General features: G+C 39.5%; 2 protein-coding genes across 5 annotated transcripts in view; one reads left to right on the plus strand and one right to left on the minus strand.

Annotated features, from left to right (window-relative positions):
- The window catches only part of IL37 (interleukin 37), a 164504-nt gene that overhangs the window by 143169 nt on the left and 7726 nt on the right, over positions 1 to 13609 (minus strand). The window lies entirely within an intron of this gene.
- IL1A (interleukin 1 alpha) lies at positions 897 to 12005 on the plus strand. 2 transcript variants are annotated; one of them, XM_050752962.1, is made up of 8 exons: positions 897 to 2322; positions 2989 to 3043; positions 4003 to 4051; positions 4931 to 5153; positions 6798 to 6968; positions 8348 to 8472; positions 10657 to 10687; positions 11117 to 12005. In XM_050752962.1, exons 2-8 carry the CDS (start codon positions 2997 to 2999, stop codon positions 11212 to 11214), a joined length of 744 nt encoding a protein of 247 aa, XP_050608919.1. In that variant the 5' UTR covers positions 897 to 2322; positions 2989 to 2996; the 3' UTR covers positions 11215 to 12005. The 2 variants fall into 2 exon arrangements, with proteins under 2 accessions (XP_050608919.1, XP_050608918.1); XM_050752961.1 differs by having other exon boundaries at positions 10657 to 12005.

A 13609-nucleotide genomic window follows, 5' to 3' on the forward strand; every position in this document is an offset into this window, starting at 1 on the left:
CACACACCACAGGCCTGCCCAGTATGTTCCACTATCCCTTCCCTAGAAGAGGTAACTTTTGTTCACAGTCCCAGAAAAGCAGGCTCCCCAAAACAATGCAAGGACCCACCTCTCTCTGAACCTCACCCACCCTAGTTTTCCTTTAAAAATCAATTGACAAGACAATCATGTGAAGGAAAATGTTGGGTGATATTCTAACCCAAGTTCGCTGCTTCTCAACCAAGTTCTCCTTGAGAAATTCAACAACCACATTTGGGGAATTCTCTACAACAGAGGAGTGAGGATGGGACCAGGATGGGTATTGCCTATGTGGGTGGAACCAGGGTTTTTTCCTGGATTACCAAAGAGATGGTATGCATTGCTCCCAGAAGCTAAATATCTTCAGGCTTTCAATGGTGGCCTTCACCTGAAAATGTTATCCCTGTTGAAGCTTTCGAGCCAATATTTTCATAAGAACTATATTTTCTTTGGTGAACTAAGGCATTATAATGATGACTATACAGGTTCTTGAGTGATTGAAGCCATCATTAGCATTGTTATTATTTTTGTTTAGTTGCATCTCCATAGCAGCTCACATTCACAATGTGCTTTGCAATTGTTCCTTAGCAATAGCCCTCACAAGATTCTCAGGAGGAGAGGGGGTAATCAGGATTAACATTTCTGTGTTGCCTAAGGAGGAACCAAGGTAAGCAGAAATGTAGCCAGTTGGCTGACATCACTGTTCCTTCAGGATTTATCCTTAGACACCCAAGCTTCTACCCTAGTCTGGTGCTACACTTACATTGCTTACATCCAAGTGTGGTTATTTCTGTGGCTCTTGTTATAACTATTATAGCACCAGGTACATGACCAGGAGAATTAGACTGGCATTAAATCAGAATAAGAGATTTTGCACCTGAAATAGACCTTATGACATCTAACCAATCCTATTATTTATAATTAAACAGGAACAGAGGGAATACTTTATCCAACTCACACAAGCCGCTTTCCTCCCAGATCCACACTTTTTTGCTTTTCTATACCATGTTTTAGTGCCTTGCCTCTTTTTTTTTTCTCTCCCTCTTCTACCTTGTTCTTCCATCCATTTCCTTTGTTTGTTTGTTTGTTTATTTTTTTTTTAGAGATGGGGGCTTCACTACGTTGCCCACACTGGACTCGAACTCTGAGCCTCAAGTGATCGTCCTGCCTCAGCCTCCTGAACAGCTGGCACTACAGGGGCATGCCACCACAACTAGTTCATTTCCTTTATTTAAAATATTTATGGCTTAAACTCCACCTGGGAACATCCATTTGCTAAGAGTCTGGTGTTCTGCCACCTGAACTAGGCTGGCCACGGGAATTATAAAAGCTGAGAAATTCTTTAATAATAGTAACCAGGCAACACCATTGAAGTCTCAGATGTAAAAATCCATGCCTTCCTTTCTCCCAATCTCCATTCCCAAATTTAGCCACTGGCTTCTGGCTGAGGCCTTAGGCATACCTCTAGGGGCTTTCACACACCTTCTTCTACAGAAGACACACCTTGGGCGTATCCTACAGAAGACCAGGCTTCTCTCGGGTCCTCGGTAGAGGGCTACTTTACTGTAACAGGGTCAGGGTGGAGAGTTCTGTCCCGAAGCTCTGTCACCTCTCTAGGAAATGTGTTGACAATATTCAGAGGAGTAAGAGGGTCAAGACTTCTTTGTGGTCAAATATCACTTTTCTCTTCTCTACCCTGACCTAACCAGGAGCTTGTCACCCCATACTCTGAAGTGATTTATGCCTTAATCAAGCAAACTTCCCTCTTCAGAAAAGATGGCTCATTTTCCCTCAAAAGTTGCCAGAAGCTGCCAAGTATTCTGCCAATTCACATTCAACCTGGAGCACAACCAACAGATTCAGCCGGAACACAACTCCAGCTACTATTAGAACTATTATTATTCATGAATTCCTCTCCAAATCTAGCCCCTTGGCTTCTGATTTCAGGATTTCTCCCTTCCTCCTAGAAACTTGATAAGTTTCCTGCACTTCCCTTTTTCTAAGACTACACGTTTGTCATCTTATAAAGCAAAGCAGTGAATAAAGGAACCAAGTCAATAACTTCTGGAATATCTGCAAACAACAATAATATCAGCTATGCCATCTTTCATTATTTTAGCCAGTATCAAGTTGAATGAACGCAGAAAAATACAAAACTGAATTCTTCCCTGTAAATTCCCCGTTTTGACGACGTACTTGTAGCCACGCCTACTTAAGACAATTACAAAAGGCGAAGAAGACTGACTCAGGCTTAAGCTGCCAGCCAGAGAGGGAGTCATTTCATTGGCGTTTGAGTCAGCAAAGGTATTGTCCTCACATCTCTGGCTATTAAAGTATTTTCTGTTGTTGTTTTTCTCTTTGGCTGTTTTCTCCCACATTGCCTTCTCTAAAGCTACAGCCTCTCCTTTCTTTTCTTGTCCCTCCCCGGTTTGGTATGTGACCTAGAATTACAGTCAGATTTTAGAAAATTATTCTCTCACTTTTCTGATAAGGACCGATTCGTTTTACTGAGAGATGGCAGAATTAGCTTCCTGTGAGGGCATGGGGTGAATACAACTGAGGCTTCTCATGGGAGGGAATCTCTACTACCCAAAATTATTGGGAGAAAATTGAACATTTCCAAGTCTGTCTCTCCCTTACCTCTGTGTAAGGGAAACACCTTATTCTTGTGGTGTTTCTGTAACCTCTTCAAACTTTCATTGATTGAATGCCTGTTCTGTGCAATACATTAGGTTGGGCACATAAGGAATAACAATATAAATAAAACATTCTAAAAGAAGTTTACGATCTAATAAAGGAGACAGGTACATAGCAAACTAATTCAAAGGAGCTAGCAGATGGAGAAAATGCTGAATGTGGACTAAGTCATTCAACAAAGTTTTCAAGAAGCACAAAGAGGAGGGGTTCCCCTCACAGGTATCCGGGTTAGAGGCTGGCTGAGCTGACCGTGGCTGGTGTTCTCTGTTGCAGAAGTCAAGATGGCCAAAGTTCCGGACATGTTTGAAGACCTGAAGAACTGTTACAGGTAAGGAATAAGATTTATCTCTTGTGATTTAATGAAGGTTTCAAGGCTCACCAGAATCCAGCTAGGCGTAACAGTGACCAGCATGGGGCCAGGCCGGCAGAGGCTGGAGGAATGTGTACTAGTTCTGAAGTCAGAGCAGGTTCAGAGAAGACCCAGAAAGACTAAGCATTCAGCATGTTAAACTGAGATTACATTGGCAGGGAGACCGCCATTTTAGAAAAGTTATTTTTGAGGTCTGCTGAGTCCTACATGAATTTCAGCATCAACTCAGACACAGCCTCTGTTGAGATCACATAACCTGATATAAGAATGGGTTTTACTGGTCCATTCTCAGGAAAACTTGGTCTCCTTCAGGAATAGGAAATGACTCCACAGCAAGCTGGGCATGTGAACGCAGATACGCAGGCAAATCTCACTCATATGTAGAAGAAAGGTAAATGAACACAAAGATAAAATTACAGAACATATTAAACTAACATGATGTTTCCATTATCAGTAGTCAATACTAATGCAAACTAGGCTGTCAAAATTTTGCCTGGATATTTTACTAAGTATAAATTATGAAATCTGTTTTAGTGAATACATGAAAGCAATGTGTAACATATAATCTATTTGGTTAAAATAAAAATGAAGTGCTTCAAAACCTTTCTTTTCTCTTAAGGAGCTTAACATTCTTCCCTGAACTTCAATTAAAGCTCTTTAATTTGTTAGCCAGGTCTAATTTTTATAGATAAAGCACAGGTAAAGCTCAAAGCCTCTCTTGATGACTACTAATTCCATATTAGTAAGGTATGAATTACTCTACCTATGTGTATGTGTAGAAGTCCTTAAATTTCAAAGATGACAGTAATGGCCGTGTGTATGTGTGTGACCCACAACTACCGTGGTCATTAAAACATGTTGGCCAGAGACCAAAGTGAAATAACAAACAATTACATTCTCATCGTCTTATTTGGCAGTGAAAATGAAGAAGACAGTTCCTCCATTGACCATCTGTCTCTGAATCAGGTAAGCAAATGACTGTAATTCTCATGGGGCTGCTATTCTTACACAGTAGTTTCTTCATCAAAAGAGAACAGCAATGACTTGAATCTTAAATGCTTTTGTTTTACCCTCACTAGACGTCCAGAGACCTGTCTTTCATTGTAAGAGAGACCAGCTGCCTTATAAAGTTGATGTGCATTGGCTTCTCCCAGAACAGAGCAGAATTATCCCAAATCCCTGAGAACTGGAGTCTCCTGGGGCAGGCTTCATCAGGATGTTAGTTATGCCATCCTGAGACAGGCCCCGCAGACCGCTTCGCCAGGGGTCTGTCTCCTAACATGATGTGTTGTGGTTGCCCTCTCTGACACCAGCATCAGAGGTTAGAGAAAGTCTCCAAACATGAAGCTGGGGGAGAGGAAGCAAGCCAATTGAAAGTGAGAAATCTACAGCCACTCATCAAGCTGTGTCATTGTGTTTGGAGACCACAAATAGACAGTATAAGTACTGCCTGGTATGTCTTTGGTACTGGCTTTAAAAGCTGTCCCCAAAGGAGTATTTCTAAAATATTTTGAGCATTGTTAAGTAGATTTTTAGCCTCCTGAGAGGGAAGTAATTGGAAAGCTACCACTCACTACAATCATTGTTAACCTATTTAGTTACAGCATCTCATTTTTGAGCATGCAAATATATGAAAAAGTCTTCCTAAAAAATCATCTTTTTACCTTGGAAGGAGAAAGGAAGGTGAGACAAAAGGGAGAGAGGGAGGGAAGCCTAATGAAACATGAGTTACCTAAGACCAGAATGGAGATCCTCCTCACTATATCTGTTGAATACAGCACTACTGAAAGGACTTTCATTCCCTGACCACGAACAGCCTCTCAGTTTCTGTTTTCCTTCCTCTAGAAATCCTTCTATGATGTAAGCTATGGCCCACTCCATGAAGGCTGCATGGATCAGTCTGTGTCTCTGAGTATCTCTGAAATCTCTAAAACATCCAAGCTGACCTTCAAGCAGAGCATGGTGGTAGTATCAACCAATGGGAAGGTTCTGAAGAAGAGACGGTTGAGTTTAAGCCAGTCCATCACTGATAATAACCTGGAGGCCATCGCCAACGACTCAGAGGAAGGTAAGGGGTCAAGCACAATAATATCTTTGTTTCACAGTTATAAGTAAGTAGGGACAATAGAATTTAGGGGAAAATTAAACCTGGAGTCAGAATAACAAGAAGACAACCAAGCATTAGTCTGGTAACTACATAGAAAGAAAATTAATTTTTATCCTTCTCCAGGAGGGAGAGATGAGCAGTGGCCTGAATTGAGAATACTTGCTCACAGTCATTATTTCTTGGCCATACTGTAAAGGTCATGTGACTTTCAGCCTTTCAGGAGAAAGCAGTAACAAGACCACTTACAAGCTATGTTCCTCTCATACTAACTATGCCTCCTTGGGCACGTTACATAATCTTTCGGTGATTCAGTTTCCTCCACTGTAAAATGGAAATAATCAGAATCCCCCACTCATTGGATTGTTGTAAAGATTAAGAGTCTCAGGCTTTACAGACTGAGCTAGCTGGGCCCCCCTGACTGTTATAAAGATTAAATGAGTCAACATTCCCTAACTTCTGGACTAGAATAATGTCTGGTACATAGTAAGAACCCAATAAATGTTAGCTATTATTATTATTACTATTACTACTACCTATATGAATACTACCAGCAATATTAATTTATTAATGACTGATTATGTCTAAACCTCACAAGAATCCTACTTTCTCATTTTACATAAAAGGAAACTAAGCTCATTGAGATAGGTAAACTGCCCAACGGCACACATCTGTAAGTGGGAGAGCCTCAAATCTAATACAGTTCTACCTGAGTATAAAAATCATGGTTTCTCCTCCATGCCTTTACTGTACAAGCCTCCACATGAACTAGAAACCCAGTATTCCTGTTTTTAAGATAATACCTAAGCAATAACATGTGTTTACCTAGAAGGTTTTAAAATGTAACAATATATAAGAAAATAAAAATCACTCATATTGCCAGTGAGAGTTTACTACTACCAGCGCTATGGTATGTTTCCTTAAAGTCTTTGCTATACACATACCTACATGTGAACAAATATGCCTAACATTATCAAGACCACACTATTTACAACTTTATATCCAGCTTTTCTTACTTAGCAATGTATTGAGGACATTTTAGAGTGCCCATTTTTCACCATTATAAGCAATGCAACAATGAACATCTGTATAAACATTCATTTCTCTCACCCTTTATTTCCTTAGAATATATTCCTAGAAGTAGAATTTCCCAGAGCCATGAAGATTTGTGACGCTATTGATATGTGCCACTTTGCAGAAATGTGGTGGATCTGCACTCTCAGTGACATATATAATTATTTTTAAGGCGTTCATTTTTTTCTCAGAGTGCATTCATTTGAACACATAGATAGGAAATACTGGTAGTCTTCCTGGTCAGTTAGAAACACCCACACAATGAGAAAGTTGTGCAAATAGTCTTTTTAAAAACAATGAAACTATTGCCTGAGGAATTGAAGTTTTAAAAGAAGCACATAAGTAACAACAAGGATAATCCTAGAAAACCAATTCTACTGCTGACTGGGTGATTTCACTTCTCTTTGCTTCCTCATTTGGATTAGAATATTCCTGAGATCCCCTCCAGAACTATCTTCCCTGCTTGTACTAGAGTGTGTATATCATCTGTGTTTGTACATAGACATTAATCTACACTTGTGATCATGGTTTTAGAAATCATCAAGCCCAGGTCGGCACCTTTTAGCTTCCTAAGCAATACGACATACCACTTTATAAGGATCATCAAACACGAATTCATCCTGAATGACACCCTCAATCAAACTATAATTCGAGCCAATGATCAGTACCTCACGGCTGCTGCAATACATAATCTGGATGAAGCAGGTATATTAAAATGGTACCAGACATTTCTGTCATCCTCCCCTCCTTTCATTTACTTATTTATTTATTTCAATCTTTCTGCTTGCAAAAAAACATACCTCTTCAGAGTTCTGGGTTGCACCATTCTTCTAGAATAGCTTGAAGTACAGTGCTCCCATAAAAATCCCAAGCCAGGGCAGAAGGTTCAACTAAATCTGGAAGTTGCACAAGAGAGAAGTGTCCTATATTTGAGAGTAAAGGGTTGTGCACAAAGCTTGCTGATGTACTACCTCTTTGGTTCTTTCAGACATTCTTACCCTCAATTTTAAAACTTAGAAAACTCACTGTCAGACATATTAAATGACTTACTCAGATTTACCCAGAAGCCAATGAAGAACAATCACTCTCCTTTAAAAAGTCTGTTGATGAAACTCACAAGTAACACCAAACTAGAAAGGTCTTTATTATCTCTGATAACACATTTGTAAGGCAAAACCACCAATAAGCTACAAATATGGCTTAAAGGATGAAGTTTAGTGTCCAAAAACTTTTATCACACACATCTAATTTTCATGGCGGACATGTTTTAGTTTCAACAGTATACATATTTTCAAAGGTCCGGAGAGGCAATTTTGCAATAAACAAGCAAGACATTTTCTGATTGGATGCACTTCAGCTAACATGCTTTCAACTCTGCATTTACAAATTATTTTGTGTTCTATTTCCTACTTAATATTATTTCTGCAATTTTCCCAATATTGACATCATATGTGTATTTGCCATTTTTAATGTCACTAGATAATTCAATCATGTTGCTCTGTTGGTCCCTTGGGTTTACTCTAAATAGCTTGGTTGCAAATATCTTTGTATATATTATTGTTTTTTCTCCTATGTGGTAATCTCTTTGAGCATATCCCAAAGTGGAATGCCTAGATCAACGGGCATAATTTGACAGCTCTTATTAAACGTTATTCTGTAAGTAAAAACTGAACTACTTTTCAGTATCATTAGCAACATATGAGTGTATCAGCTTCCTAAACCCCTCCATTTTAGGTCGTTATGAACTCATGATCTAACAAATTACAGGGTCTATCCCACTAACAAAATTATAAGAGATTCAACACTTATTCAGCCCCCAAGGATTCATTCAATGTAGAAAATTCTAAGAACATTAACCAAGTATTTACCTGCTTGATGAGTGTGGAAGACATTGTGAAGGATACAAAGATGTATAGAATTCCATTCCTGACTTCCAGGTATTGACACCATAGGTGGGGACCTAACTATACACACATACATACACACACACACACACACACACCATGCACACACAATCTACATCAACACTTGATTTTATACAAATGCAATGAATTCACTTTATTTTTGGCTCTTCTCTTCACCAGTGAAATTTGACATGGGTGCTTATACGTCATCAAAGGATGATACTAAAGTTCCTGTGATTCTAAGAATCTCAAAAACTCAATTGTATGTGAGTGCCCAAGATGAAGACCAACCGGTGCTGCTGAAGGTCAGTTGTCCCTTTGTCTCCCACTTACCCTCATTTACATCTCATATGTTTGTAAATAAGCCCAATAGGCAGACACCTCTAACAAGGTGACACCGTCCTCTTTTCTTCCTACCACAGCCCCCACCTGCCCACCCCACTCCCATCGATTCCAGAGGCATGCCTAGGCAGGATCTGGAGAAAATATAATAGAGGTGGCAAAAGTAAATAAGAAGAAAATTACCTTCTTCTTTCTTTTTCCTTTCCCTGCCTGACCTTATTCACCTCCCACCCCAGGGCATCCATTTATTCCATTGATCTTTACTGACATCTATTATCTGACCTACACAATACTAGACCTTAGGGCAATATGGCCTGCCTCCAAGAAACTCAAATAAGCCAACTGAGATCAGAGAGGATTAATCACCTGCCAATGGGCACAAAGCAAAAAGTTGGGAACCAAGTCCCAAAATGGGGCCTGCTGCTTCCAGTGCCCCTCTCTCTGCATTGATGTCAGCATTATCCTTCATCCCAGCCCTATCTCCACTACCACTTCCCCCCTCAAACACATACACACACACACAATAGCCTTAGATGTTTTCTCCACTGATAAGTAGGTGACTCAATTTGTAAGTGTGTAATCCAAGACCTTCTATTCCCAACTAGAACTTATGTGCCTGCCTGTGCTTTTCTGGATCAAGTGATGCCCACAGAGTAGGGTAGCAGCTTCATTCATGAACTCATTCAACAAGCATTATTCATTGAGAGCCTTCTATTTTTCAGGCATAGTGCCAACAGCTGTGTAGACGGTGGTGCATCAAAGCCTCTAGTCTCATAGAACTTAGTCTTCTGGAGGATACGGAAAACAGACAATTCAAACAACCAACAAAAGAGCAAGACACTGCAAAAAAAAAAAAAAATGAATAGGGTGCTAAGATAGAGAAAAGTGGGAGAGTGCTATTTAGACAAAGTGGTAAAAACAAATCCCCTTGTGAGATGAGAGCTGCCGACAGGAGGGGGTGGGTCATGGTTGTGGGTTTGGGGGTAGGACATTCAGAGAAGTGTGAACACACCCAAGCCCTACAACTTCAAGATGGTAAAGGACAGCTCCAAGGATCAGAAGAAGCACTCTTGGAACTGGGGCATTTTGAGAAGGAGAAAAAATATGCAGAGACTAGAGCTTGCATTTGGATTTCATTTGAGGTACAATGAAAAGCCATTAATGGGTTTCAGACAGTGCAATGCCCTGACCTCACTTATACTTCCTAAAATAGAAAACAGATCAGAAGGAAGGCAATAGAGAAAGCAGAAAGTCCAATGAGGAGGTTTAACGGCAGTCATGGGGGTGGGGTAAGGAAAAGAAGTGGAAAGAAACAGGCAGAATTGGGTTATATTTTGGAGATAGAACCAACAGAAGGAAGAGGAGAAATATCATTTACGAGAAGGGAAAAAGTAGGAGAGGAATAGGTTTGGGAAATAAATCCTGCTGACATTGGAAACCCCAAGGAAGCCTCAAAAGTATGTTTACTTGCTTTAGATTTTAAAGAGTAGGAAAGAAGCATCTCAACTTGGAATTTGAAATCTATTTTTCCATAAAAGCATTGTTAAATTCTACTCATACTCACAAGAAAAGTACACTCTGAAGAGAGTATATTGAAAGAGTTTAGTTACTGATATACTTAGGAATTTTGTGTGTGCGTGTGTGTGTGTGTGTGTGTGTGTGTGTTTTAACCTTCAATTGTTGACTTAAATACTGAGATAAATGTCATCTAAATGCTAAATTGATCTCCCAAAGGTATCATTTGTTCATTTGGAGATCAAAATGTTGAGGGGGCTTAGAATCACCAGTGCTCAGATTTGATGCAAAATGCCTTAGGCCTATGTTGAAGGCAGGACAGAAACAATGTTTCCCTCCTACTTGCCTGGATACAGTGAGATACTAGTGTCCCCAGTAATCTTCATAACTAATTTAGATCTCTCTCTAATCAACTAAGGAAATCAACTCTCATTAATAGACTGGGCCACACATCTACTAGGCACGTAATAAATGCTTGTTGAATGAACAAATGAATGAAGAGCCTATAGCATCATGTTACAGCCATAGTCCTAAAGTGCTGTTTCTCATGAAGGCCAAATGCCAAGGGATTGAGCTTCAGTCCTTTTTCTAACATCTTGCTCTCTAACAGAATTCTCTTCTTTTCTTCATAGGAGATGCCTGAGATACCCAAAACCATCACAGGTAGTGAGACCAACTTCCTCTTCTTCTGGGAAACTCATGGCACTAAGAACTACTTCATATCAGTTGCCCATCCAAACTTGTTTATTGCCACAAACCATGACAATTGGGTGTGCTTGGCAAAGGGGCTACCCTCTATCACTGACTTTCAGATACTGGAAAACCAGGCTTAGGTCTGGAGTCTGCTCACTTGTGCAGTGTTGACAGTTCATATGTACCATGTATATGAAAAAGCTAAATCCTTTACTGTAGTCATTTGCTGCGCGTGTACTGAGCCTTGTAATTCTAAATGAATGTTTACACTCTTTGTAAGAGAGGAGCAATGTCTAGTGGAACCAACACTAACATATAATGTTGTTTGTTATTTAAAGAACACCCTATATTTTGCATAGTACCAATCATTTTAATTATTATTCTTCATAACAATCTTAGGAGGACCAGAGCTACTGACTACGGCTACCAAAAAGACTCTACCCATATTACAGATGGGCAAATTAAGGCATAAGAAAACTAAGAAATATGCACAATAGCAGTTGAAATAAGAAGCCACGGACCTAGTATTTCATTTCAACTGTTTGCTTCTACTTTTAAGTTGCTAATGAACTCTTACTCAAATAGCATAAGTTTCTGGGACCTCGGTTTTATCATTTTCAAAATGGAGTGAATAATACCTAAGCCTTCCTGCCGCAGCAGTTTTTTATGCTAATCAGGGAGGTCATTTTGGTAAAATACTTCTTGAACCTGAGCCTCAAGATGAAGGCAAAGCACGAAATGTTATTTTTAAATTATTATTTATATATGTATTTATAAATATATTTAAGATAATGATAACATATTATATTTATGGGAGCCCCTTCATCCTCTGAGCGTGACCAGGCATCTTCCAGAATAGCAGACAGTGCTTTCTGGGATGAGTAAGTTTGATTTCATTAATACAGGGCATTTTGGTCCAAGTTGTACTTATCCCATAGCCAGGAAACTCTGCATTCTAGTACTTGGGAGACCTGTAATTATATAATAAATGTATATTAATTACTTTGAGCTGATAATTGGTCCAATCTTTGACTCTTTTGCAATTAAACTTGCCTGGGCGTTCTTGTTTCATTCAATTCCACCTGCAATCAAGTCCTACAAGCTAAAATTAGATGAACTCAACTTTGACAACCATGAGACCACTGTTATCAAAACTTTCTTTTCTGGAATGTAATCAACGTTTCTTCTAGGTTATAAAAATTGTGATCAGACCATATGTTACATTATTATCAACAATAGTGATTGATAGATTATTATCAATCATAACTGAATAAAGCTTGCAACAAAATTCTCTGACTCATAGTTGTTCATTGTCTTAATCATTATTTTACTGCATGGTAATTAGGAACAAAAGGTAAACGTTTACATAAATAATTGCATTTAGTGTTACTTTATAAAACCAAACCAAGATTTTATATTTTTTCTCCTCTTTGTTAGCTGCCAGTATGCATAAATGGCATTAAGAATGATAATATTTCCGAGTTCACTTAAAGCTCACATTACACAAACACAAAACATGTGTTCCTATCTTTATACAAACTTACACATATAGGGATACATTAAAAACAACTAATAGGCCAGGCACGGTGGCTCAGATCTCAATCCCAGCACTTTGGGAGGCCAAGGCAGGAGGATCACTTGAGGTCAGGAGTTCAAGACCAGCCTAGGCAACATAGTGAGACCTCATCTCTACAAAAATAAAAATAAAAAATAAAAAAATTAGCTGGACGTGGTAGTGAGCACCTCGTTCCAGCTACTTGGGAGGTTTGAGGTGGGAGGATCACTTGAGCCTGGGAGATGGAGGCTGCAGTGAGCTGTGTTCACACCACTGCACCCCAACCTGGGCGACAGAGTGAGACCCAGTCTCAAAAGATAGATAAAATTTTTTAAATGTTAAAAATATATAAAAGAGAATTTTAAAAGAACAACGAATAGATCCAAGCATGGATGCAAGATATATTTAGTTGGAAAACCAAGGTTAATATCAAGGGATCTTGGAAACGGGTGTGGTAGATTTGGGTAAGGGGTAGTGTAAGATGACCCTGTTTCTTGGTACTGGAGACTGGATGAGTGGCAGCGTCTTAACCACATTTTTGGTAGAAATATGGAGGTCTTCTCCGTTCCAGGACGAACGATGAGTAAAATTTTAGGCATGTACTTTGAGCTACTAGAGGACACTCAATTGCAGATGTACAATGGGGAGATGATAACGTATCTGGAACTCAGAAAAATAACTGTATATAGATATGGAAGACATTAGTAGGTATGTAGTAGATAAAATCCTACAAGTGATGTCAAAGGGAGAAGAGAAGTATATGGTGAACACTGTTGGTTGTCCATGCAATTGCCATCTCTCCTTCTTCCTTACTGACAGGACCCTGATTTCATTGAGAAGTCAACATGCCCTTCCCCAAAGGATGAATCCAATTGATTTAAGATTATGTTCATTCTATTCTTATATGACTAAGTCATGTTGACTTAATCCTATCAAATGAGATGTCGATCTGGAAACAACTTCTGGAAAAGATTTTCTACTTGCTAAAATAAAGAGCCATATAGATGGTCCTTTATCTTCCTTCTTCCTTGAATGAGACACGTTCTATGAGGAAGTGAAGCTCGGAACTGTGGTCTCCAACTTGCAACAACTGGGAAGTCAGAGCGACACAATGAAGAATGCAGAGTGGAAGGAGAAAAACAGCCAGCATCTCTGACAACATTGTTTTTTTTTTTTTTTTTTTTTTTTTTTTTTTTTGAGACGGAGTCTCGCTCTGCCACCCAGGCTGGAGTGCAGTGGCCGGATCTCAGCTCACTGCAAGCTCCGCCTCCCGGGTTCACGCCATTCTCCTGCCTCAGCCTCCGGAGTAGCTGGGACTACAGGCGCCCGCCACCGCG

The sequence above is a fragment of the Macaca thibetana genome, chromosome 13, assembly GCF_024542745.1.
Source record: "Macaca thibetana thibetana isolate TM-01 chromosome 13, ASM2454274v1, whole genome shotgun sequence".
NCBI lineage: Eukaryota > Metazoa > Chordata > Mammalia > Primates > Cercopithecidae > Macaca > Macaca thibetana.

What these genes read in the sequence shown, in the direction of transcription:
- IL1A (XM_050752961.1), top strand. Translation starts at nt 2,997, where the DNA reads ATGGCCAAAGTTCCGGACATGTTTGAAGACCTGAAGAACTGTTACAG. An exon ending in GACCTGAAGAACTGTTACAG is followed by an intron (nt 3,044 to 4,002) that starts GTAAGGAATAAG and finishes CTTATTTGGCAG; the next exon opens with TGAAAATGAAGAAGACAGTT. An exon ending in ACCATCTGTCTCTGAATCAG is followed by an intron (nt 4,052 to 4,930) that starts GTAAGCAAATGA and finishes TCCTTCCTCTAG; the next exon opens with AAATCCTTCTATGATGTAAG.